General features: G+C 40.6%; 1 protein-coding gene across 1 annotated transcript; it reads right to left on the reverse strand.

Moving 5' to 3' along the window:
• Positions 1–4,878: 4,878 nt before the first annotated feature.
• ppl (periplakin) lies at positions 4,879–27,374 on the reverse strand. Its single transcript, XM_056401913.1, has 22 exons — positions 27,074–27,374; positions 22,000–22,099; positions 20,977–21,131; positions 20,074–20,194; positions 18,481–18,606; positions 17,876–17,917; positions 16,931–17,092; positions 16,731–16,838; positions 15,820–15,915; positions 15,597–15,719; positions 15,346–15,492; positions 13,559–13,710; positions 13,334–13,443; positions 11,857–12,014; positions 11,550–11,728; positions 11,256–11,394; positions 9,258–9,451; positions 8,982–9,132; positions 8,810–8,893; positions 8,585–8,701; positions 8,102–8,194; positions 4,879–8,011 (listed from the first exon to the last, which is right to left on the reverse strand). The coding sequence occupies exons 1-22, from the start codon at positions 27,121–27,123 to the stop codon at positions 5,339–5,341; spliced, it is 5,280 nt and encodes a 1,759-aa protein (XP_056257888.1). The 5' UTR covers positions 27,124–27,374; the 3' UTR covers positions 4,879–5,338.
• Between the last annotated feature and the right edge of the window lie 539 nt (positions 27,375–27,913).

A 27,913-nucleotide genomic window follows, 5' to 3' on the forward strand; every position in this document is an offset into this window, starting at 1 on the left:
GTGTTGAAAACATGAAAGTGAGGTTTCATTTCAGCAATTTTTCATTAATGAATGTAAAACTTTGCAAAAAATATAATGAGATTGATTAGGAAATATTCATTTTCATATTTTGTGTCGATCATTAATAAACCAAAAAATACATTTTTCAACAGAAGCTCAAAGCTACAAGCCCCTAGGGAAACTCTACACACAGCAGATATTAAGGTACACTTGCAGTACAGTATTAAATATCTGCTGCCCTCTGCATAGCCTATGCATGTTCATATATCGAATGTGTAAAATATGGGTACATATAAAACATATACATGTTTAAAAATTATATATAAAACCTTTAAGTAAATGAAACAATTTCATATATTGACATATAAATACAGCCCATACAAATATGTATGTTTATATATGTATGTTTATATTGTAGACATGTTACATAAATACATATCCGTCCTTAAACCTGTCAATATATGTTGATGTTATATACAGTAGACTCCAAAAGTCTGATACCACTTTCCCAGACTTTGAGGTTAGACATGTTTAAAATTAATGAGAAATTAATAAGAAAAACATACATGAGTATACAGTATTTTTTATATGTATGTTGCTTAATAAACTTTCATATATAAATTAAATATGTATCTTTAGCATGTATGGCCGCAACATGTCACACCATGTAAAAAAAATAATTATATACATATTTCTGATTTATGTAAATACACAAATTTTACTATGGGTATTTCATATACAGTAAGTTGTAAACTTGTATCTTCATTTATCCAGAGGATGTATATATGTGATAATAATATATCTCCTTATAGATGACATATATTTATATAGGGACTTATGTGTCATATATTATATTTCAGTATAAGTATAGTATAAGTCCCTGTCTGTATCTGTGCACAAGTATTTTACAAAAATATTTACATGGATGTAAATAATTGAAAGATTCAGTTCATAACTGAAAAAGTTATTTATACATGTTTAAGTAGATAAAGATCTGTTAAAACTCATTGCAGAAATAACAAAAATGAAAGTTGAGCATGAAAACTCTTTTGAAAATAGTATCCTTTGATAATAATAATAATTTTCCTTGGGCAATAAACTTAACTCAAAACCAACTTTCTAGCTTTCTTCTGGATCTTTCAACTGTGCCTCAGTCTTCAGGAGGCTCTTTCTGCTAATGAAGACCAAGAGAGAAGAGGATTTTGAATTGAAATTAGTTTGTCAATCTGAAAAAAACTGCAAAAACCAGTTAATCTATAGTGACAAGAAAAAGTCAGTGAACCTTTTGGAATGACCAGGGCCTGTATTCACAAATTCTTACCGATTTAGAAGAAGCTCCTGAAGATAATGGATGTGTCAGTTCTAACTTTAGGACTCCTATTTATTGTTACCAAAAGCTATTCACAAAGCTTAGCGCTAAAAGTAGCTCCTAAGTCTGGGTGAAGTTAGAGGCAGTTGAGAGGACTCCTAATTACTGACTCCTAATTAAACACCCAATCACAAAGAATCTTAAAAGAGCTGCTGTCATTTCACGTTGCAGTGTTCTGGAAACCTTACACAATGCTGAAAAGATACAAGTCAATCACAAGGGACTAATGACTGTTATCGAGTTTGTGAGGGACGCAAAAACATCTCCCACCAACTGAAACAGTTGAAAACTTTAAGTTGAAAACTTATAGCGTGACTTAGGAGTACTCTTAGTGGTAAGATAAAATGTGAGTACAGAATACTGACCAGTTAATGCAGAAAACCAGGGCCGGTATTCACAAAGCATTTTATCTTACCACTAAGAGTACTCCTAAGTCACGCTAAACGTTTTTAACTAAAAGTTTTCTCCTAAGTCCTCTTCATAAAGCTGCTGAGACCAACTTTTAGTACAGAAAAAACTCTTAAGCCAAGAGTGCGACTCCGTTGCTATGGCTGACGTCAGTTTTCATGGACGAGCTTCCTTGCAGCAGATTGGTTGATGAAAGACTGTGTGCTGGTGAAAACGCATGCGCAACATCCAGCAGTAATAATTTAAAAAACACAGAGAAATAAACGAATACAAATGAAATTATAACAGATTAGGTGCTGTTTACAAAAGTAGTGCATTCTCCAAAATGCATCTGTATGATTAGGTTTGTGTCGACCCGGGAGAATTTAATTTTAATATAAAAACTTACATTCAATTCTCTCAATGGAAAAAAAAAAACAAACCTGTCCTAGACTGCCTAACTAAAGCTAACCGGTGTTGTAGCCTCCTGCAGCTGTGGTCCCGGCTGTGGGTTGAGGTGTGTGAAGATTTCCACCTTCCCCCACCAGGTGACATCCAGCTGGAACATGATCCTTTCAAACAGCTGATCAGGTCACTCTCCATTAAGATTCATGACTCTTGTGTAGATCCGGGACACTGTACAATAATGTCTAGAACTATACAGGCAGCATCAACACAACCTGTGTGTTGATGATTTTGTTTTCGTCTTGCTGTTTCCTACATGCGTTCCATCTCTGGCACCGATCACAGCAGGCATACCGGCTATTGGCATGGAGCTGCATTATTTCTCTGTAGCTGTTGAACATCTAAAGGAAATCGTATGAACTGTGCTATGATGTCGGGTCACAGCGCATTTATTGTTTGGTGGATAAATCGGCTCTTCTCTGTTGCCAAGTAACGCACCGTTGCCAAACACTTAATATCCAGATTTATCGGGTTGTTTGGATTGGTAGGAGATGTTATTTAATTCTTCACAAACTCCACAACGATCATTATTCCCTCGTGATTGAGTTGTATCTTTTAAGTAATTCAGCATCATGTAACGTTTCCAGAACACTGTGACGTAGAATGGCAGCAGCCCTTTAAGATTCTTTGTGATTTGGTCTGAGTGAGTTAGGAGTCCTCTCGACTGCCTCTAACTTCTCCCAGACTTAGGAGCTACTTTTAGCGCTAAGTGGCTTTGTGAATTACTCTTAGTGAAATTAAAGTTAGGACTGACATGCCCATTAGTTTTAGGAGTTTCTCCTAAATCAGCAAGTTAGGAGCTACTTTTAGCCTTAAGATGCTTGGTGAATACGAGCTCAGATCTCCATCATTCATTTTAATATAGCTGATATCACACAATCAATTACAACCTTTTTTGTCTTCATTGAACACAGCCATTAAACATTCACAGTGCTGATGGAAATAGTCAATGAAGCTTGGATTTAATAACTGGTTGAAGCTCCTCTGAAACCAGCTCTTCAGTAGCTGCTGATCAGAGCTGCTCAATGTTCAGGAGGAAGTTTGGACCATTCTTCCTACAGAGCTGCTTCAGTCAGACAGATTCTCTGGATGTCTGGTGTGAGCGGCTCGCTGAGTTCAGCACCTCTACTGGATTCAGGTCTGGGCTCTGACTGGCCCGCTCCAGATAGTGGATTTACTCTGATGTTCAGGGTCATTGTCCTGCTGCATCAGCAGCTTCAGCAGGTGGACAGACACCCTGACATGATCCTGGAGGAGACCTTGATAAACTTGATGATGTGGAGCTGTCCAGGTCCAGAGGCAGCAGAGACCCGGATCATGATGCTCCCTCCACCCTGCTTCACCTCTGGGAGGATGTTTTCATGTTGGTGTGCAGAGATCTGTTTACACCACACATTGTGCTGCCATGTTCTTCAGACAGTTCAACCTCAGTCTCATCAGTCCATCAAACATTTTCCCAGTAGTATTGTGGAGGGTCAGGCTGCTCTTTGACAGGCTTCAGGTGCAGTGTTGTGTTTTCTGGAGAGAAAGATGGAATCCTTTCAGCTTTTAGCTGTGACTTTTTTTTAAACCTCAATGAACATCTATATTGTGCATTTGGAGGTGTGCATCCCCGTAGCCACAGAACTGAATCATATTCATTTACAGACAGTTTGTCTGACTGTGGACTGATTTGAAATCTTTGTGATGACTCTGTAAAACTTTCCAGCTTCATACAAGTCAACAATTCTTGATTATAAATTTTCTTGGATCTCTTTTTTTTGAGACCTAGTTCACATCAACAGATGCTCTTTGTGAATTGTAATCTCAAAATGTTTGATGGTTTTTCATTATCATCACCACAATATAGAATAACATCACTCATTTCTAGAACTGTTTTACTTTATTCAGATGTTCAGTGCTTTGTACTGGGGGTTAATCATCAAAATATAGGACACATATGAGGTCTAGGAAATGAGGAAATCTAAGAGGGAAGGTAAAGATAGAAACCTTCTACTCCTGGGCTACATGATCCGAGTTATGTTTCCACTCTTGGATTCACATGAATCTTTTCTCCCTTATTTATTTTTTAGCACTTACAAATTTCTTCTTTCATTTTGTGTAATTATTTAATTTTTTGTTCATTTATTTAGGTTTTTTTATTTTTTATTTCTCCTTTCTTTTTTAATTGTTTATCTTGGTTAATGTTCAAATCCCAAGGACAATCCTTATATCTTTATATGACCTGTTTTATACCTGTGAATGGACATTAATACAATTTTATATAATCGTTTCTTACTATGAAAATGAGCACTGGTTCAACAGTTTACTGTATGTATAACTTTTTTTTGCTCAATAAAACATATTTGATAAAATATAGGACACATGATTAAATGCTATCAGGTGGCATGGTGCTGTAGTGAAGGTTTCTTGGTTCAAACACCAGTTTGACCAGGTGTGTGAAGTTTGCATGTCCACCATAGCCCAAAGACATATAGTTAGATTAATTGGTGACCTCACCCTGCCATCATCCAATGTCAACTGGGATTGCCTCCAGCCCCCCTGCAACCCTCAAAGGATAAGTGGTATAGCGGATGGATGGATGGATGTTTCGAAAAGATAACATGAAAATCTATAAATATGTTTCACCATAATGAAATAACACAAAAAAGATCCAGTTTTCTCAGTTTGATTTGACTTTTATTGAAGCTTGGAGAGCACACATTAGATAAACCTGGGAAAACCCCACAAATAAATGAAACATTTAGTACCTTTGTGAATTTCAATGACAATATCAAATCAAAGATATATTCTCCACCCTCGTACCCAGTCTAAGAAATTAAGGCTCAGCTGAGCAAACTTTTCCTACCACAGTGTTATGCTGAAGTGTTATGTAGTTGGCTGTAACGATAGTAATATTAATCCAGATATCCATGCCAGTCCCACAAAACTAAATATGAATAAGCAAATAAATACATAGTGCATTTACGAATCGTGGATAAAGTACAAAATAATGCCAAATCACCAAAGAATTGAAGTCAGAGCAGAAGTACAATAAAAAGCAAGGAGAGTTTAAAACAACACAGATGAAACAGATTAAAGCTTTTACAGTCAAACCAAAAATGCATTTTCTTACATTTACTTATTCTTGCCCGACACCATTACACCAAACTCCTGGATGGAGATTTCTTTGTTTATGTACTGCTGAAGCTGGCGATTTGTGATGTGCCCAAGACGCAACGCATCATCAATGGAGAACTTTTTCCCTGATTTTCTGTCGTGAAGAACCGAGGATTCTCCTTTGGGACCCTTCACTGTGATCTCCTCCCAGTCACACTCCTGGCTCTGCAGGTTCACGAACATCTTCCAGTCGATCAGCCCTAGCTTGTACGCCTCCTCTGGTCGCATCTCCTTGCCTGTATCTGGATCGATGACGACGATAGATCGACGGAGATGGCTCTCCCTCTGCTCCCTCTTTATTCTCACTGCCGACAGGTTCTTTTGAAGCTTATCAATTTCCTCATCTTTTTGGATAGTTATGCCTCTGAGTCCTGCGAGTTCCCTCTGTAATGAATCAAGCCTCAACTCCAGGTTCTTTCCATCTTCCCTTGGTGCTGACTCAGTAATAATTCGAGTCTCTTTGCTGGTGATATCGATCTCAGACCGCAGTTTGCGGATCTCGTTCTGCATCCTTTGGTTTTCTTGCTGCAGACGGCTACTTTCATCACGGATGTAGTCCAGTTCTTTAGAAGACTTGGTGTTAGAGAACTCCATATCTGAGAGCCTGGAAGTGAGGATGGACAGCTCCTGGTCAAGTTCTCGTCTTCTCCTTTTCTCTTCTTCAAGAGTCCTCCTTAGGTTCTCAATCTCAATCTCAGCTTCTGGGTCCCTTTCAACCTGAACTTTCTCAGTGCGGACAACTCTTTCCTTCACATCCATCTTCTCCAGGGTGAGTTGCTGCTGGATCAGGGCATTCAACTCCTTCTCAAGCAGGGTGCGTTTGTGCCTCTCTTCATCAAGCTGTAGTCTAAGGATGGAGTGTTCCTTCTCCTGCTGGGGATCCTGCTGCAGCACTACCTTCTGTTTGACTGTCACCTTCTCACGGTTCTCTTTGTCACGGATCTCCAGTTCATTAAGTCTGATTCGAAGCCTTTGGATCTCCAATTCTGCATCACGCCTTGCCTTGCGCTCACGCTCTAGTTCCTCTAGTTGCAGATCCAGGTCAGCCTTCTGTCTTTGCAGTTGGAAGAGCTCTGTTTTCAGGCTCTCTTTGTGTTTCTGCTCAGTGCTGATGTTTTGTGAGAAGGTGTCACACTCTGACCTGAGGAGAGGGTCTTCTTCCATCTTTACCACTTCTTGCTGAACAATCTTCTCACGGATCTGGGACAGATCCATCTTCCTCAGTCTGATCTTTTCTTCTTGAGATGACCGTTCTCTCTCAAGGTCAAGGCGTTTCTTCTGTTCATCAGCCAGTTTCCTTTTGAGAGTCTCAATCTCCTCCTTAGTTTTAGGATCTTCTCTATACTGCAGAACTTCATTCACCACTTCCTTTGTCTGCACTTGGGGTTTAGTGTCCTTCCATCTTTCAATCTCACCACGAAGTTGGCGGATCTCCATCTCAGATTTCTCAGTCTGGTGGGTTTTATCGACGATTTCATTGCGAAGTCTCTCCAGTTCTCTTTCAGTCTGTGGATCTGTCTTGTATTTGATGACTTCTTTGATGATCTCTTTGACCTCCACTTGAGGTCCTCTGTTACTCAGCATGTTCAGCTCATCCTGCAGGGATCTAAGCTGGAGCTCTGCATCTTTATAGCGCCTCTGGTGCTCCACAAGTTCAAGCCGGAGATTGGCCACCTCATTCTCGGCCTTGGGGTCAGGGCGGACAATCTCCCGCACTTTCTCTTGAATAACAACCTTGGACTTCTCATCCTCTAGGCTGGTGATTTTCCTCGTGAGGTCAGCTCTTTCTCGCTGTGATGATCTTCGTCTGGTCTTCTCATCTTCATATTGTCTCCGGAGGTTGTCTACCTCTCTTTCAAAGGTAACATCTTTCTCTACTTTCAGTACCTCCTTGATGGAAATCTTCTCCTCTGCCATTGATTTCTCCTTCTCCAGCCTTCGTAGCTTCTCCTGAAGAAATTGCAGTTCATCCTCCAGCTGCTTCCTGCCATCCATTTCCTTCTGCTTCCTGTCCAGGAGCACCCGGTACTCTGTTTCAAGTTGGGGGTCATTCTGAACTTTGATCACCTCCTCTTCAGTGATCACCTCTTGTTCCTTGTTCTTTTCCTCAGCCAGGAGAGTCACCTGCTTTTGTATCTGAATCAGCTCATTGTCTTTCACCAACTTCTGCCTTCTTAGCTCATCCAGGTCCTCCCGAAGCTTCCGCACCTCCTCCTCCTGACCCCGGTCTCTTTCTATACGCAGGACCTCCTTCACTGTATACTGCTGAGCCCCTTCTTTGACCTCTGTCTCCAGGCCACGCAGCTTCAGCCTCAGTACTTCAAGGTCATTCTCCAGGACGTGGGTAGTGCGGCGCTCTTCTGAGAGTTTCTGCTGGACTTTGTGAACCTCTTCATCCAGCTGGGGGTCAGGAACTTTTTTGATCAGCTCCTTCTTGACAATTGTATCCTGGGGCTTCTGTCCTTCAAGGACATAGATGTCAGTTTGGATAGTCTCAATTTCTTTTTGTAGCTGCTCCCTCCTCTGGATCTCATCTTCCAGCTGCTTCCTGATTCTCCAAGGCTCTTCTCCCGGGGCAGTTGCATGGACTGACTTGACATTTCTAGATTGGATCATGGAGACCTCAGGTTGCTATGGAAGGAAAATCATGATTATCATTATTGTTATTGCTGTTTTTAATGTTGATATTACTGTTGTTGATATTATGTGAAAATATTTCACCTGTTTGAGAAGACTTTCTGCAAACTCGAGATTCTGCAACCTTTGTTTATTCACAGCATTCACCTCAGTAAACTTAGCTTCAATAGCAGCTTCCTGTAAACATTGAAATAACATATCATATGAAGCACATACAGTAAATTCTTCAGATCTGGAAGTGGTTCAGAATTACCTTTCAAAGCACAGTTATGTTTATTTGCCACCCCTTGACCTGATCACATGGTGCAAGTGTCTGTACTTAGTTCTCAAAAAATGAAAGCAGTCTAATACGACAGTCCTGCAATAAATCCTCCCACCATGAAGGTTATAATGTTCAGTTTTACTGAGACTGTTTTAGAGAGATGTTGGATTAAACATTTGTTATTTAGCCTACCCCCATTGATGTATATGGGTTGACAAAATAATAGAGCTAGGGATGCCCCGATCAAGTTTTTTTTTTGCCACCGCTACCGATCATTTATGAGCAAGATCTTGTGTATGCCTCACCTCAGCCTTGACTGCAAGAGCAGGTGATTCCAGTCTGCTCCTCTTGTATGTCTGAGGTACAAGTCCATCCTCAAGGTCAAGGATGGATCTGAACTTCTCTGTTTCAGCCTCGTAGTCCTGCAGAGAAGAACCAGTAAAGCATTCATCAAACCTTATATAATTTGTAAATATGCAAATTAAAGGTAGTGATGGTAGTGGTGGAAAAATCATTGTAGAATATCTTACTTTGACAGCTTGTTGATACAACTGTGCATTTTTGGAGACGTTGTTCAAGTCAGACTCTTTTCTCGCGATATCAGAGAGTAAGTTCTGTAGAAAACAGAGGTTGCTATGAGCCTTTTTGTATAGCACAACTTGCAGCATATTCTGCTAAATCAGGAACATTTATCACTCTCACCCTCTGATTCTTCAGTTTGGTCTCCACTTGTCTGGTGTCATCTGTTTCACGGGGCTCGTAGTTTGGGACACGAGACAGCCAGCTGTTCAGGTCGTCATAGTCATTGCGGTAATTGTTGTATGACATCTTGGCTCTCTGCAAACTCTGAGACCTGTAACACACAGCAAAACAGATCAGTATTCATATCTTATGTGTGTAATATTCAGTTAGCTTATTTATCTAATAATTATTAACTAATGCACAGATAACTTTCCCTCCTTGTTGAGACCCTCTCACCTGGTGTCAATCTGCCTGTTGAGGTTGTTGAAGCGCTTGTTGAGCTTCTGGACATCAGCTTCCTGCCTCTCGATGTCAGGGCAGTGCTCTTGGAATTTGACAGCCATGTTGTCACAGCTGCCTTTGGCCAAGCGCAGGTTCTGCTCTGTCTCTGAGATCACTGACCTCTTGGACCTCAGGTCTGATGCAATATCCTGAGGGTGGCAAATTAGATGAAATGAACACACACAGGAGTATTTTCTTCACAAAGGAATAATACAGTCAGTGATGGAATGAGTGTATGGAGATTTCTTTCCTTTTACAGTTTATACCTCACATCCAGTGTCTTGTGTGTGCAATCACTCCACTGCATATTTGCTGATAAAACATCATCTTTTCCTTGTATATGTGAGGGACACAGTCGGATGAACTTGTTTTGGGCCCCTGGGGCAAATTTGTTGTTAGTTATTCCTATTCATCCCCCACCTGTTGCTTGTTCAAAGGTTTTCTACGTCTCAATGAATGTCTAACAATTTCACTGAGCACATCTTTGTTTAGGAATATGCCCCATGAAAGCACAATATAAACTAAAGTCATTCATCTTCTTCTTAGTTTTTTGGAATTTTTGCCCTTATTTGTAATTGGCATACGCTTTTTATCCACCAGGGTGTCCAATAATTGACGATACTAAAACTTGGTGTTGCAAATTCCACAAATCTGAAATTTGTTTAATTATGTGCTTTGTCTGATGGGTAGTTCAGTCTTAGTTTGGGATAATCAGAGGTGAACAAAGTCCACAGCTCCTTGAGTCACAGTACAGATCCTCTGGTCAGATATGACTCCAATACAAGTGAAAGTTGTTCAGTAAGATTGTTATTTGAGTACTGGAGTACTTGATTTAAAAAAATTACGTATTCAAAGGTACATATTTTTTTATATGAACACATTGTTGTATTGTTCCACATTCATAGAACCTAATGACTCTGAACCAACCTACTGACTGTCTGTCTGACTGACTGACTGACTGACTGTAGAAACTGTAGAATAAAGAGCTTGCTTCAAAGACTATAAAATGGCTATAAAGACACAATGAATCAACTAAAGAAGCCATTGTTGTTTTCATATTTCTTTTTTTAGTCAGTGATGAAGTCTGGTCGTGGTAAACACAGAAAACATTTCAAACTAAATGAATCTTTCTTTATTTCTAAACCTTCAGACAGACCTCAGATCAGACCATGGTCTCTGGTGAAGAATGTTCTGCCTCATCTTTATCTAACGTCGCCATGGTTACGACACTGACAGGCTCAAACATGACTCATTTTCAAAATAAAATAAAATTTATTCACTGACTAAAAGCTGCTTCAAAGTAGGAGTACTTCATAGAAATGTAGTGGAGTAAAAGTCATAATTTTAGTAAATATAAATGGTATAGATACTCAAAAATATACTTGCATACAGTACTCAATTGTACTTAGTACTAAAATGTACTTAGTTACTGTCCAACCCTGGGGATAATAATCCGTTATGTGTTGTACAGTTGTCAGTTTATCAGGCTCTAGTATGCCAACATACCAGTGGTCGTATCATCAGTATCAAATATCAAAGTATTGCCTCGTCATGTTTTTAGGGAAAGTGTGATCTTTAAATAGAAACTTCTTGTCTTTGTAAACCTTTGAGTAAATGTTTCTGTTGTAAAGCAACTGAAACCAGCAGCTGTGCAGCTCTGAAGATCAGTGTACAAAGTAATGCAATACTGCTGCTTGAAAATAATACACTCCAGTATTCCAGTATGTACTCCATCCATGGTGTAATAAAGTAATGACCTACCTGCACATCTATTTTTCTTAGATATTACTATCACCGTCTTATTAATTTGATATTAGTGTTTGAGCAGTTTACTGAAAATTGTTCTTTTATATTTCTGGTATGTTGCACTTTGAAGTTGAAGGAACATTATCAAGTCGTGTTGCAAAGAAGTAGCAGTTATTCTAATGTGTGCCACAGAGTGTAAGAGCTTACTGCAAGCTCCCGCTGGGTTTTCTCCAGTGAGGAGATGTCAGCTGGAGCAACCTCCTCCCTGGCCAGCTTGTTCTCGAAGCTGGACAGAAAAGTCTTTCCATTCTGAAGGGACGTCTCCAGCTGGTTGGAATTCTTCAGTCTAAGACAAAGTGCAGTTATTAGAAGATGAGAAATACATGTTATTCAACAAATTTGAATGCCATTTAAACCCATTCAAACTAGGTAAAAACAGGAAAACCTGAGGAATACTGCTCCCACAAAGATGAATACTGAGATACATATCAAGTCCCATACTTGTCCTGAGAGCACTGGAGAAGCTGCTCGACCTTAGTGTACTTCCTGTTGGCCTCATCCACCTTGCTGTGAAGCTGAGGAGCACTGACGCAGTTCGGGTTTGAGACCAAGAAGTTCTTCGCTTCCTGTACTTTAGAGGATTTCTCTGGTTCGATCTTGCTGACAGCTGCAGCGATGTCCTGAAGGGAAACGTCATACATTGTACACATACATAAATACTCTCTCCGCTTTTTGAGCTAAGTTGAGAGATGTGGGGTGTGAGAAACAGCATTTAAATTTAAACAGCAGAATGAAGTGGAGGTCGTACCCTCATATCCTGCAGGCGGTCAGCACTGTCCTGCAGCGGCCTGTTCTGCTCCAATGGCGGTCGCACTCGTGCATGAATGGCCTTCTCCTGTTTGTCCAGGTCACTGACAGCCTTATCCAGACCGGCCATCAGCTGACGGCACTGCTGCTCCTGCTTGTCTGAGGTCACACACAGTCACACACAGCATTATGAACTTCATTATTTGGTTTCACCTGTTCGCACTGAGTGAAGCAGTGGACATCTAAATGAATGTCCGATTTCATACAAATCTTTCACAGCTCAATGACAACTCCGTGACCAGATTTTTGTCGATACTGTTAACAGCTTTTACAGCAGAAGGCAGAGCAGCATTTCTTTTATAATTTAAAGGATGGGTCCAGTTTATTACATCTGGCTCTTATTTTTGTCATTTTTTATGATATGTTACATTGCAAAGTGACATAACATGATGACATCACTAAAACAAATGAACAGTGACAGAATGTATGAATATTTTGGTTCATGGGTTTCAAACACTTTCTGTAATAAAACATCTAAAAACAAAAATCTTATCAGGGTTCTGTGGTCTAATTAGTGTCAGTTTAGGGTCCTTGATGTGAAACAGTTTGAGATCCAAACCACTTTATTTACCTAAGATGTTAAAAATAATCCGTTATTACACAGGAAAGCTGCAGTGCACTGTGCACAGCCATGGTAAGTACAGGAGAGTCTGTAAACTGTGATATTTCCAACAGACCAACATGGTTTGTTTACATTTTTACATCCTGTCTGACTGCCTGACTACTCATGGTTCTGGTTCCACTGGACTTCTTTTTAGAAGTGTTGCCATGAATGCCATGTCCTTGGCTGTGCCAGTTTTGTCTCATGGACATTTGTCTTTGATATTTGACTTCACAGAACTACAGACACTTAGTTTTGCCTTGTAGCGTTATAAGACAACATTAGCTGACAGCTGCAGATACTCATCACCTTCGTTAGCCTCTACTAATTGAACTATCATTATTGAACACCACACAAAAACATTTAATCACCCTATGATTGACGCAGTTACACACTCGAGTCCAATCAGTGCTAGAGAGGATACTTTGAAACAGTGACTAATGAAGCCATAAACTTTTCTTTACTGGAAGTGGTTTGGCTACTCAGCCCCCAGTTGTTTCACTGTGTTAATTATAAAGTGATAATGTGATTAAATACATTTATTAGGGGATATAAACATTATCAGCTAAGACAATAACAGGCCTGGACACCAGACCTCTGGATGATCATCTTTTAGAACATTTGCAGCTAATGAAAGAGCCATGGTGACACAGGGCCTTTGCGGGGCCTTGTGACCTGGGGGTTGGGGCCTGGTTGCTAATCCAGCCTTGTCAAAGCTATGCTCTGAAATCACACTGGCTGCTTCCTCTGTTCTTTTGTAAAACACAGCCTGGTTATCAGTTAGCAACATGAAGGCAGAGCTGGATGTGTTGTGCACCTGTAGCTGTGCCCGTCCCACTCTCCCTCTTCAGCTCATCAAAGCGTTTCTGCAGAGTCGACTTGCTGCCGGCCATCTTCTGTTTCACAGCCTTCTGCTGGCTGGCCAGGCTGCAAGCACACGACATAACATACTGTTACAGCTGCACTGGAATAAAGTGTTGGAGCGGATACAGTAAATTATTTTAGGAAGTCACGTGTACTCTATATATTTGTACACACTCACTTGTCAGAGATGGCCACGGCCTCGGGGTCGGTGGGGGGGATCAAGAAGCAGACAGCCGGGGCAGTGACTTTGCGTCCAGCTGCGTCTTTCACATCCCATTTGGTTCCGTTGTTCCGGAGCAGAGTGTACCTCTCCCCGCGCAGTATCTGCCCCTGCACATGACCAACAACCACAATCTGCCATCAGCTACTGGATCGTAAACAGCAGTCACATTCAACACACAACACACACACACACGCAGAGTAATAACTCAACTTTAATGTGGATAACACAATTCATTTAAAGAGGTTTCTATTTCTTTTTTATGTTGGCTGCTCTGATTGGTCAGTTGTTAATTGTTGTCAGGGGTCTGGCCAATCACAGCTCCTGCTGCTCTGTGCAGCAATTGAGTGACACAAATCTGAGCTTTTTAAACATAGATACACTTATTATTTTATTCAACCTTTATTTTAACTTTGAAATACATTACAGACCTAATTCAATACATTAACAACATAATAAGAATTATAGTTATTAATTCATCATGTAAAGCATAATAAGGAAATAGAAATATTAATTATAGAAATAGAAATATTAATTAATATATTCAATTTAGATATATTCAATTAGAGTATGAATGCATAAATTTGATTAATTTAACTGGTTATAATTAAACAATCTAAGAGAGATTGAGACAAAACTTCATATTGATCTATATTTAATTCATTTAAATAAAATAATTAAAATCCCCTGGGGTTTTAAATAAGATCCTGAGAGTCTCAGTCTGAGCTCTTCTCTGAAGGGATCTCAATACATTACACCACAAATCACAACAGTTACAGGCCCAGGGTTCAGAAAGTGCTCAGTCATGTGCTCTGATACCAGGGAACGTCCTGGGGTTAATGCTGGGACAACCAGAGAAACAGGAAACAAAGTCGTCACTTCAGCACAGAATGACAATCAGATGCTAAAGGACATTTCCAAAGAGGAAATCAGAAGAAGGAATAAAATGTATGTAGAAAGAAAACAGACAGAACCGATGAGATGACGAGTGCTCACGAAGGAGGATCCTCAAAAAGCAAAGGGATGCAAAAGACAGCAGATGAAGGAAGGTAAGAGAAAGTAAAAATACCTCAATAACCACTAGATTAGAAATGATAAGAGAGATCTGTTCTATGGGAAAACTGGCTTAATGGCCCAGAGTGAGGGAAGATGTTTTACACAACTGTAGAAGACTGCATGGAATATTAAAAAAATCAAATCAAATCTTTTAATACTATACATGATACTCAATGTACACAGATTGTGTACAAATGTATGTACATGCTTATCAGTTAATCAGTGCCTTTTGCACAGTTATAAAATCACTATAACAACAAATAAATATGTAATTTATAAATAACATTACTATGTCTTCTTTCCTCAATATAGCATCAAGTTAAAGTCTATTAAATATTATTTTAAATGAGCTTTTTGTCTATTCTCTTGCTATGATTGTTCTAATTCCACAGGACTTTTAATTTGTAAAATGTTCAAATGTTCACATATACATATTGTTTCAAGTGTGATCTTTTTGCTAAACAGTGTTTTTGGCATGAATATACATCAATTCTTAAAAGTATATATATGTACATGTATATATCAGTCTTTGCTGGTGTGTAACACGTTCCATAAGATGACCCTTGTTCTTCTTAATGTTATGTGTAATCTCACATGTCATTGCTTAGCTGTAATGTTCCTTTTCCCTTTGTCATATACACTACCAAGTAATGGCAGCTTCACTCCACAGACAGAAACTCAGGACGTACCTCATCGGTGTCAAACTCGCACAGAGCTTCAACGGGCAGCAGCTTCTGGGGCGTTTCTCTGCGGTACTTCAGAGGCAACACCTGCAGGCCACGCTTCTGAAGAGCCTTGACCCGTTCATCAAAGTGGTCCATGGCCTTTGCTTGGTCCTACACACACACACACACACACACACACTGTAAACATATTTTCCACTGCTGTAGGAGTCACTGCCAGCTGTCATCATGTCTCCGTGTTAAGATGAAATGCTCACATCCAGCTCCCTGATGAGACCCTCCATCTGATACACATCTTTGAACTCTGGGTTGTACTTCTGGTTGACCTCTGTGTCCAGCCGCTTCAGCAGGTCCTGGGTGTCACGCGCCTCCTTCTGGTACTGGATACACACACAGACACTGATGAGCTTTACCTGTTTAAACAAGTGTGTGTGTGTGTGTGTGTGTGTGTGTTTGTGTTCATCTGTCCTCTATGTCTACCTTGTGGTACTCGTCCATGTGTTTAAGGTGGTTTTCCTCACAGATGAGCAGGTTCAGGTATTCCTTCCAGTCAGCGTGGACTGCCTCCATGTGAGCCTAGCAACAACAAGAAGGTGTGTGAGGATGTGATTCGGGAAAAACATATATGAGACTGACATTTGAACCCTGTGTCTTTGCTCCCAGGCTCAGCTCTGTCAGACTGTATCACATCCTCGCACATGCTGTAGGAAGAATATTTTTATGCCATGGATAAATGACAAACCTTCCACTACAGCAAACTGGCACAAGATAATCATGGAGTGTTTTACTCGTGTCTGCTTCACTCCTCGAAGGAAGAGTTTTGTGAAGATATGGACTCTATATCTCAACTTTTCAAACGCTACAGCGGCCTCGACACTTTCAAGTATTACTCTTGACTAATTATGAACCACACCTGTTGTACCATGTCGTTATTACTGAACTATAATGTCCCTTTGTCACCTGATTTCTTTCTCTTTTTTCTTTTAAAAAAAATATATCATAGCTTTTATCTTTACTTAAGGAAAACTCTCCTGCGACCCCGGAGAGGCCTCACAGTTTGAAAACCTTTGGCAAAGACCATGGAAGAGTGAAGAGCTCCAGGTCAGAGGACGAGAGGGAAGCCCCCCCTGAGCGCCTTCAGAATAGTAAGGTTTTAGGGAGAATGATTAATACCAATATATAACGAGTTGTAGTTTACCTTAAGAACGGTGGATGACCTGTCTACAGATCAAGGTGCAAGGGGAAAGATTTCATTTTGTAAGTTATCTGCAGCCGGAGGAAACTGGATCTAACTGTGGTGGATCCTTGGGAAACCCCTCGCTCTCGACACCCAGATATATATGCAACACGTTCAGCGTTTATCTGAATGGAGTCAATGGATGAGTTTGTACCTCAATAACATTTTTCCCAGGATGCTCAGAGGCAACCAGCTTCTCTCCGTCATCATTCAGCTTGGTGACGGTGGCCTCTTTAGACTCCAGACATTTACCGATGAAGTTCTGTAGGAGTGAGACAGATGTGCTGAGTAAACTGGGCATCACTGTATTGTTGCATAAGCAGCTTGTTTTTATGTGTGGTGTGTGTCAGGTACCTCATACTGCCTCTGGCGGGCGGGGTAGTCCAGGTTAGTGTCACTCCAGTCATAGTTGACCCTCTCCTCGGCCTGTTGGTCCATCCAGTACAGCTCGTTGGTGCAGCGCTGCATGTAGTCCCGCAGGCTCAGCAGGTTGCGCTGACGAGCGCTGGAACTGGCCTAGACGAGGGAACGAGACACTTAATGAGAATATGATGACCTGATGACAGGAAGCTGGTGTACTAACCTGACAAAATTAAGTTGAGAAAAGTTTATTCCTATGTAAATATCTGGCAACATATGCAGCATGAGTGGTGTTCAACACAGTTTAAAATACATCTGAAATGCATTATGTGCTCAGAAGGTTTTAAAATGTCAAATAACTGCAGGGTTGTTGGCTGGAAGCAGCTACAAAGACAAACGAGTTGAACAACAATAAAGATCCAGCAGCTCTGTAGCAGCTAAACTGCTGCTGTTCAGCATTTTAATCTTGTGTTTAACTTTCAGATCGAGGCTGACATTTGTCTTAATGTTTCTTATTGTCAGCAAATATGATGAAAAGACCACAACCTCAGCCTTTCACTTTAAAAAAAAAAGTTCATTTGTTGGGGACTATTTTCAGTGGCGGATTAATCCACATTTGCTCCTCTAGTGAGTATTTACAGCAACAGCACAGATAGATGTGTGTGTTCATGGTGATGATAAAATAAATATGATTAAAATAAGGTAAACTTTAAATGCAGTGTTTGTCTGTAAACATGACAGCTGCCACAAAAACTGGCTGAAGGGCTAAACACAAGCTGGTGGTAAGAGGTGGGACAGGTCTCTGTGCTCTCTGCTGATTACACTGACACACACAGATGCACACAGACAGACACTGTATATAAACATACAGAGTACACACCTCTGGGCTTAGAGAGTGAATGTACTGTATGTGTGTGTGTGTGTGGGGGGGTTTATTACCAGTAGTTTGTTGTACTTCATCTGGAGGCTACTGACGTACTCCTGAAATAAAGAAAAAACATGTTAAGCGAAACTGCGAAAGCTAATTATCATAATAAGCAACTGCAAAACATAAAAAAATATATTTTCAATAAAACTGTTTCGATGCTTCAGTGATTGTTTAGTGGATGTTTTACTCATGTGATGCTAGTTAGACTTACAGACTAAATATCTAACAATGGCTTTAATAAATGATGATAAATGATGATAAGTGTCAACATTACTCCAAAACTGATGTAGTTACACTTATAGTTGACATAGATCATAGTATAGGACATATTTTGAAATTTTATGTTTATATTTTATGTTTATTTTATGTTTATCTTTTTAATCTTACTTCTTCTTCTCTTTTCTTTGCTGTTACATTTACCTTCTCCAACTGTCACGTGACCTAATTTGGAGATCAATAAATTATTCTGATTGATTCACTGATCGATTGATTGAAACGTAAAATAACCAATTCAGCTGAACTTATATTTTAATGATCGTCACTGCTAATGAAACCATTTATGGTCCATTAATAAAAATCCTGACATCATTCAGCTCTCCGGGGTTCGTGCTTGTACCTTGTCACTGCTGGTGGAGATGTGAGGAGCCAAAGCCTCCACCTCACTGTGGAAGATGTTGTGTTCCTCCACCTCGTTCTCCACGGACGGCAGGTCCTGTCCAAAGCCCTTGTTGTTCAGGTTGTCCTGGGCAGGGAGACGGAATGAGACACTTCAGTCCACTTCACACACACAGGTGTGACAGTTTGGATTTAACCTGGTCTAATAATGAAATTCATTTAGCTGTGGAAACACTGTGGAAATGGCCCAGCTGTGTTGTTCATGTTTCAGGAACTGAGGACCTCCAGAGGATGTGTGATATATCCTGAAGCCCCTCTACAGTATGTAACAGTCCACATGGGTTAGGGGTTTTCCATGTCAATGGACATGAACACTGTTTTTGTATTTTCTTGACTCTGGTACCTTTGGACCTACTCACCACATGTTCCCATCAGCCCCTACTTCCTACTTCTGTTTTCCTGATCTTAAAGTTGATGCAGTTGCTTAATTTCTGTAGCTTAGCTTTGTTCATTCATTGAAGCTGTATCAAATGACCCTCACCTGTTAGCAAACAGTAACTATTTACACATCCAGCAGACTCAGAGTCAGATTAGAGTTATGTTTGTGTCCAGTGTTCCCTCTGTTTCTCTTAGCTCTGGGTTTGGTCTCCACTAGCTCATCTCTAGCTGCTAAATGCTCCGTTATGTTTACCAGCTGCTCTCTGACAGTCTGTCTGCTGTTTGCTGCTGAGCAGGTAGAGGGGGCATTAGTATCTCTTGTAACTCTTTTCTCAGTTGTTGCTCTAAAATAAAGTTATACAATGACTCCACCCCTAACTTCCTAGCTAATCCAAAAAAGGACAAGGAGGAGGGGCAGGTGTGGAGCCGAGACTTTGGTCCATGCCCATTTGTGGCGAGTATACACTCACCAACCTGCCACTCAAAGAGGCCACTCCCTCAATTTTACATAACTTTGAATAAAATGTAAACAGGTGAGTTATATAAACATGAAGGAGGAAATTAGCTCTAGAGACCAAAACTAGAAACATGTTTATTTCTGCTGTAAAGTTGGACATTTTATCATTGGAGTGTATGGGGACTGACCATAGAATGGAAATAAAGATGGACGTAGTCTCCATCACGTCACCCATTCTGGACTCAGCCTCAAGTGGCATGTCAAAGAAGTGTAGTTTTTGGTACTTCCATGTTGGCTTCATTTTTCAGCCTCAGAGGTTGCCACTTGATTAAACCTATTGTATAATTAATAATCTCTGACATTAGTTTGTCACCTGGTTTCTTTTACAGTTACTTCCTGAATCACTGCCAGTAAGTGATGCCATTGATTCTGGAACTGATCTAGTTGTAAATGACTTTGTAGGCAACACGGTCTTTATAAGACTGTGGATAGACTGTGGTGTGTGCATCAAATCTGATACATTCAATGAAAACATATTAGGAGCACCAGGAATGTGTACGACCGATTTAATAAAACATATCAAGATGCATGTTTCAGTTTCCTCTCTCTACTCATGAGATAAGTGGTCTATGGAGGATCACAGAGGTCAATGTCAGGTCCATGGTGGGATCCTGTGTGAGCAGCAGATAAGCTTCCTACCAGTTTCTCATCCATCATGTTGCCCCAGTTGATGCTGGGCATCCCCTCAGTGCGGATCAGGTGGTAGATTCGGTCGTGGTCCTCTCTCAGCTTCATCACTCTCTCACGCAGCTGTTTCATGCTGAACACACACACACACACACACACACACAGTGAGTAATATAAGTGTTAAATATAATTGTTTTTTTACATTCAGCATGACAAGACAAAACAGCCTCTGTGTTTACGAACTGTACAAATAACTATGATATTTATCTCTGACTTCAGATTAAAAGAAGTTTAAGCTCTTCTCACCAGGATATTAAATACCGCAGATTCTCAAATAAAAGCTTGTATTCGAATAATAAGTGTTTTTCTTTTCTGTGTACGTTGTAGTGAGCTACAGATTGATCCACCCTCCTCCAGCCTTTAACAGTGACCAGCCTATATTAGTTTGTGTTGGCCATGCTCCAGCCTTTAGTTCACTCAGTAATAATTGGTTTTTATTTGAATTCTGGCTTTTCTAGGAGAATTTACAGATTTTCGATTCAAGTCTTTCTATCCTTCCTTCAATCCATCTTTTTTTTTTTTTTTTGCTGTTAAACGATGCTGTTTACTTCAGTGAAACTTAACATTTCCCGCAGAATTAAATGCCTCCCATGCAAGGCAGAGATTATTCCCACTGGTGACTAGAAAGCTTTTAATGTGAAACAACTGTGCAGGAAGTGAGGGATAAAGGATTGTCTCTTATTCAGTATGAGCCTGTTCCAAATAAAGGCCTGGGTTTATGAAACAGCGTCGACCTCATGCTGCGTGCAGCTCACTGAAACTAGCATACATGGCTCATGGATACTGTAGTTTGGATGCTACACAGCACAGCATAAACTTCAAGTGAAGAAGCTCAGGTGAGTGAGTGCAACTCACTCCTGCTCGATCATTTCAGCCTGTGGATGCTGGAGGCGCTTGGCGTTGACGGCGTCCTCGTCCAGGCCAATGAGCAGCTCCAGAGAGTTGAGGATCCTCTTGTTGGTGTCATCCTGATACAGCGGCTGCTTTCCCTCATTGATCTTACTCACATCCTGCAGCAAAAACACAGAGTCAGTCAGGTGCAGTCACACAAACACTGGCGGCTACAATTTAATGAGTAAATACATAGATCAGCAGAATAAACAAACAAACTGAAGTTATGTTCTTTGTTTCAAATTACTTTTAGTTTTTACTTTTAGCAGTATTTTACACCTGCTCTAATTTGTTTTAGTTTATGACAATGTTGGGAACAGAGTTAAAATGAGCAGGCCCTTTACTGTCTGATCTTTTAGGAGAATATGTCAGCTGTAAATCAAATGATCAGATCTCAGGCTGCACATGGTTCAATGCACTTGATATGTACATGCAAATTCTCTGCGTGTTCACATTCACATAGTGACTAAATAAAGTACACTCAGACTAAAATACCACTGTCACAGAGAAAATGAGAGAGCTGCTCGTTTCACAATGTGCAATTAAATTTGTGGTGAAACAGGAACAGATAACGACACTGTCTATGCAGTGTCATTTTAAAGTCACATCAAGTTTAGAAACATAAATTTGTCTTTAAGATGCAGAAAAGAATCATTAAGTGATGAAGAAAAAAATGTACAATCATCATTATAACTTGTCTGATCTGTTGGATTTACAGTGAGGATGTCGCACTCTTGTCTCCACTATTCAACTCGAGGGTAAATACTCTGTAATTCAAGGCACAATTAATAGTTTGCTTCAGTTTAGTGCATTCAGCATTGGCTCTATATTATATAACATAGTTGAAGCTGTGAACTTATTGCCCTTCCTGTGAGGCAGAATACTAGCACTACTACTCCTCTCAGTCTTTCTTATTTTTCTTTTATTTCTCAGTTTTATTTTGTCAAAAGATTACTTGTATAAAGCTGTCAGTATGAGCCGATGTACCTTGTTGAGGTTCTGCTCCACGTCGTAGATGTTCTTCTCCACTTTATCAGCATTCTTCTGCAGCTTCTCGATCAGAGTGCTCAGCTCTGTGGACGGAGCACTGCCAAAAAAAACAAACACAGTTTTGTTACTTGTCACTTTGAATTTGAAGGTTTAATGCTGCCTATCATTTAATGATCAGAAAGTCTATGGAAACTTTTCAGTCAAAAGCTCAACCTTCAAACAGAATACCAATCAGAATGACACAGGTCTTCATTCAGTTCATTAGAATCAGGCTTAAGGAGTGTGAATGACTTCTGTATAGACATTATTGGAATGTTCTTTATTGTAAAAATACTAATGTGAAAACAATTACAATTCATTCATTCAATTACAATTAGTTGAGGTTGTTCAACGGAGAATTAATCGACAACAATTTAAATAATCTTTAAAGAATCAAGCACATGAGAAATGATCAGGATCCAGCTTCTGATTTTCTCTCTTTATATCACTGTGAACTGAATATCACTGGGGTTTTGGACTTTAGGCCGAACAAATGATTGAACTATTGACAAAAAACACATGATCCAGAATAGTGAGGCTCCATCCTCAGGGGAGTAGGAATGTGTTCAGTAAACTCTGTGTCAACCTGTTGAGTACAGTTGGTTTTGTGTTGCTAGTAGCAGCTACATGTCATGTGATCAGCAAGAATATACACTGAACAGCCACAGTTACATTCATGGCAATTTTGACAGTAAAACGTCTTTAGTGATCTACATAATCCAGACTGCGGTACGGTCCTGCTTCAGAAAGAAAACCACCATACTCCTGAACTGGTTTTCTTCCAAATGACTCAGAGCAAACTGAGCTGGTATCACACTCTACGCATCAACATGATATACAAGCACAGCAGTTTTATAGCTACGAGCTGGGTATAATAACCTGACGAGCCATAATTACACTGCTAAAGACTTTTTTTCCTCCAGGACTGTAACCAGGCAGATGACTCACAGCTTTTCCCTCAGAGTCACAACACACGCCAGCTGCCACACATTCAAAGACGACTGTCATTGTGAGTGTTGTTCTCTCTGAGGTAAATGAACTAACTGGGAGGTTAAGGACAGTGAGGAGACACAGGTAGCTTTATAAGACACAGCTGCCATCTTTCCTTGAAGTAAAGGAAACTGGCCCGGCAGGTTTTTGCCTGACATAACACAGCAGACACACCTATTCTAATCACCGTGACAACTATCAGACCGAGGTGTGTTCGAGTGTCCCTGTGAAGCCTGGTATCATTCATAGTGTATGACGTTTACAATGTTAACATGGAGCACCTGTCGGATCACTGTCATGACTGTCTTCAGGTAACTCCAGAGCCAAACTGATATTCTATTTATTTATGTATGTATGTAATCAGGCAGTGTCATTGAGATTAAAATCTTTTTCCAGAGAACAAGAAGCAGTCACCAGAGACAATCAACAACAAAGAGAACACAACTACACAAAACAAGAAACTAAGAAACTGAGAATTGGCAAAAAAATTTACACTAGCCGTAAAATACATCAAATAATAAAGATTTAAAGTCTCCAAGGGAAATGTAAGACTCTAGTTTGAGGGCAGTTTGCAGTTCATTCCATTTAATGGTGCATAGAACCTGAAAGCAGTTCTGCCATTATAAGTGCGAACATGAGGGATATGTTCTGATACTGGATTTAAATGAGAGGTGTGAGGTAGTTGGAAGCTTTAACAGTAGAGCTTTAAACATGAATAACGTGAGATCACAGCTGATTTTAGCTGATCAAACACACATAGTGGCTGCATGTATGATAAATAACAAGAAAGTGGGAGTCATAAATGAAAAGATATGTTTTAAGTGTGTAACATTACACAATCTGTCCAGCAGAGAGCACTGACAGGTTTGTCCTGCACAGTGGACACTATTGTTCAGTCCACAGATGTAAAGGATCATTCGTCATCATGTGTAAACTCACTGGACCTCTGAGGCAGATAACGGGACAGTAAACTGATAATGGCTCAAAAACAAAGAAGGAACAGACTTGTCAGTGGACAAACCCTGTACGGCATCACTGTTTTAAAGCTACTATGAATATGTGATAAGCTAATATTAGCTAATAATATCAGTCAGTATGTATTAACCTTTCTGAGATACTGTTATCTAACTAATTTAACAAATCTATCTAATTTATTTAACTCTCTTAATTGATTTCTGCATCAGCTTCAAAATTCCAGGATCAGCTGACGTTATTCTGCTCCAGCTCTTAATAGAGCGGATTGTCTCTCATTAGCTTTCCCACTCATGTCGCCCCAAATGAATCATTAATGACGTATTCACACAGATTCAGGAGAATTTCTGTGACATGGTGCTTGAGTTTTTAGTGTCCGTCAAATAATGTGGTCACATGACAACCAGACATCGGACATTAATGTTACACATGAACATCAACACAAGCGACTACTGTGAGCCAGCACCAGACACAGAGCAAAGACTGTCCATGTATGTCTATTCAAATCCATCACCCATCGCCTCACACACACACACACACACACACACACACACACACACACACACACGCGTGCACCATTTGTTACATAATGCCTGCTGAATGAACACTGGACACTGACTTTCATTTCACAGCCTCTGCTTTTTTTTTGGTTTTGATATGAAACAAGTTTGAACTGGTGAATCCTGCAGAGCTCTGCAGAAGCAGCAAAGCTTTTCCAGAGGAAAAACACCCTGAAGGGGGTTTCTGTCATGTTAGAGCACAAGCTCTGGATAACAAACACACACGCTCCTCTTTTTCTCACTGAAACCGTCAAACCAACAGGTCCTAGTGTAAGCACAACACTCCTTCACAGCCCACGTCTCCCACATCACATGTATTTTCATTTCAAGATACAATGAACATGGATGGCTTGTTAAATGAAAGACATAAACATAGTTCCTCTTTATTAATTAAATGATTAACAACCCGGATTTGTACGGAACATGTGCTGGAGAATTCATGATTCATAATTCAGAAAAGGAAAGAAAAAAAAAGAAAAGAAAACAAACACCATCCTGGTCTTTTGAGTTTTTAGTCCCACTGATTGTGTTCAAAGAGAATATGTTGCATAACTTGAAACAGTCATTGTCTCAATTCCCAGAATACAGTTTTATTTTTCATCAACCAAACAACTGAAACAATGCTCCACTCGCTCTACCTGCAGTCTGTATCCAAACATGTCGTCAGTCATTTCCTGGGAAGCTCACTGGCTGTAATTCAGTGTTTCGACAGAGGTTGTGTTGGTTCTGGGGAGGAACTGGCACTGGAGCATTAAGTTGAGAAACACAGCTCAGAGGACTCCACAGGGAGAGGGTTAAATTAGAACCAGAACTCTCCGGCACGAAGTCACAGAGGGTGTGGAGGGTTGAACCCAGAGGCCTGCTCTCCATGCACATGTTTTTTTAGTTTGAGAGAATAAAGGCTGCCCACCCCTCCTTCATAAGAACATTGCATTGTGTGTAATTGTTTTGCCTCTGTTTGTGGGCGTGCTACACTTCTCTGTGGTTGTTTTATATCTCTTTGTGGTTGTTTTACTTTTTTGTGGCCATTTCTGCTTCACAAAACCTTCCAAAACATACAGTGTCTCCTCACTGTCTGTCTTTCTCTTACCCAACTAACTCTCTATAAAGACCTTTAAAGATAAACTCTTTGTAACTGGCCAAACTTGCATATCACCTATCATTTTCTGATGTAAAGCTGGGAATAAATCAGCACCCCCAGGGTCGTGGTGATGCAGCCATCTTTGGATCTGGTGCTTTGACCTGACGCTGTCATCACACGCCTGGCTCACACCGACAGCTCGCCAGCTATCTGAGATCACAGCTTCTTTTCTTACACCGAAGAAGAATAGTGGAGCTGCATTATTAGCATTCCATTACGGTCTGTTATCTGGCTCATCTGGGAGTTGTTGGGCTGTGATTACAATAATAACTTCACTATGGCATCTTCACTCATAGAAACAGTTACAAAGACTGAAACTCAAATCGATCAAAGGATCAGTATGAACTTTTTTTAGCTAAGGGATGCCGATGCAGAGCACAGAGCGTTCCTTCACTGTTGATGGCAAGTGTGACAGTGGGAGGAACACACCTTATTCTACCTGTAAAACACATCACTTGATCTTTTGGTGTAAGACAAAGTTTTTTTTAGGCCTCCTTAACACTGCTGAGTGACAGAGAGCATGACACACCCACCACCTGAGGGCTGAGTGGAGACATTAGGTTGAAATGAAAATGAGAAGCCTCTGGGGAAAATGACTTCACAGAGCAGCCCTCAGCACATTTATCCACTTCATCATTTCCATGGCAGAGGGTCTCAGTGATTCCACCTGACGGACTCAGTGGAAAGACTCGGTGATAGGGACTGGGCTTGGTCCGGCAGTATTGTGGGAGAGGCTGCAGGCAGTTCCTCACACACTGCCTTCTTCATACTTATCAAACCAGTTACTACAACTTTACTACACAGCCTATCAGCCACACCCTCAGCTCGGGTCAAGCACATTGTGCAATCTAATGTACACGTTCCTGAATGAAGTCTTAAACACAGATCAACATCCACACAGAGTGTCAACCTACAGTAATTAGTATACAGCATTATCCACCATAAGGTACAGCTTGTTCTCTTGTTGCATGTTTAGCTCAGACACCAAACTCTGACAAAACTAAAAAAACGACTTCATGTGTGCGGTGATGAAGCATGAGCTGTGAATAAATATAATATGATGTTTGATTCGACAAGTGTTTATTCCGCCTTTCATCCGTGTATAATGTCTAAATCTCCTTCATACCGGTCAATACTCTTCACACCAGTGTTTAAAGCCATCGCGGTGAGTTTTGTAGAGAAACAGCGATAAAAGAGGAAATGACAGAGATAAAGTTGGGACCGAGGTGGAGAGTTCAGGTGCAGGTTTGACTGACTTCACCAGGAAGCGAGGTCGTTTTAAACAGGAGCTTTTTACAATGAAGTTTGGCGCTGAAGGAACAAACAAACTGTGAAGACGCCGCAGTGTGAAACTAAGTGTCCTACTCACCTGGACTTCGGCTGCGTTATCGCGGTGGACTTGCTCTTTTTCTTGAACATGGTGACAGTCCAGCTGTCAGCGGCTTCCGACGACAAAACAGTCCCAGCAGGACAGGTGACCCTCAGCTGTGTGTGTGTGTGTGTGTGTGTGTGTGTGTGTGTGTGTGAGTGAGTGTGTGTGTCCTCTGCTCGCTCCGCTGCTCGGACTGCTTCGAGTGTGTCGTGTGTCAAATATGTCCACACACCCTTCTCTGTCACAGCTTCCCCTCCCACTGTCTCTGCACTGGACTCATCACCTGTTACATTCACTTTTAGTCTCTAACCTGTGAACCTGTCAGCACAGCGAGGGCGGGGCGGGGCCACAGAGCCAGGCCCCGCCTGTCTTCAGCTAGCCTCCCAGGTATTAACCAAACACACGCACACACACACACACACACACACACACACACACACACACACACACTGTAAAAATATAATGTCCTGCAAGTGATGTAAGAACAGTGGCACGGTACAAACACACAAACACATGCAAAACAACAACAGGGAGTGTTGAGAAAGAATCCTTGATGTTTCTGTGTTAGAGTTCTGTTCTGTTACAGATGGATTACCAGTGTGAAAATGTATGATATATGTTCTTTAATACAGATCAACTATGAAATCCATATTACCACAGGGACACACCCTTAGTGCGCGCGTGTGTTTGTTTGTGTGTGTGTGTGTGTGTTCGTGTGTATGTGTGTGTGTGTAGTGTGGGTAGGTGAACTGATTCGCAGCTGAGGAGGGTGTGGCAACCAGGACTACACTGGCTGAGCCTGTCAGACTGGATAGTGTCCTCCTGTGTGAATTTTGT

This window comes from Seriola aureovittata, chromosome 17 (genome assembly GCF_021018895.1).
Source record: "Seriola aureovittata isolate HTS-2021-v1 ecotype China chromosome 17, ASM2101889v1, whole genome shotgun sequence".
Classification (NCBI taxonomy): Eukaryota; Metazoa; Chordata; class Actinopteri; order Carangiformes; family Carangidae; genus Seriola; species Seriola aureovittata.

Coding starts and splice junctions, on each gene's coding strand:
- ppl (XM_056401913.1), bottom strand. CDS start 27,123: ATGTTCAAGAAAAAGAGCAAGTCCACCGCGATAACGCAGCCGAAGTCC. Junction 13,711..15,345: donor GCGAGTTTGACACCGATGAG/GTACGTCCTGAG, acceptor GGTCATGTGCAG/GGGCAGATACTGCGCGGGGA. Junction 8,195..8,584: donor CTCTTGCAGTCAAGGCTGAG/GTGAGGCATACA, acceptor CAATGTTTACAG/GAAGCTGCTATTGAAGCTAA.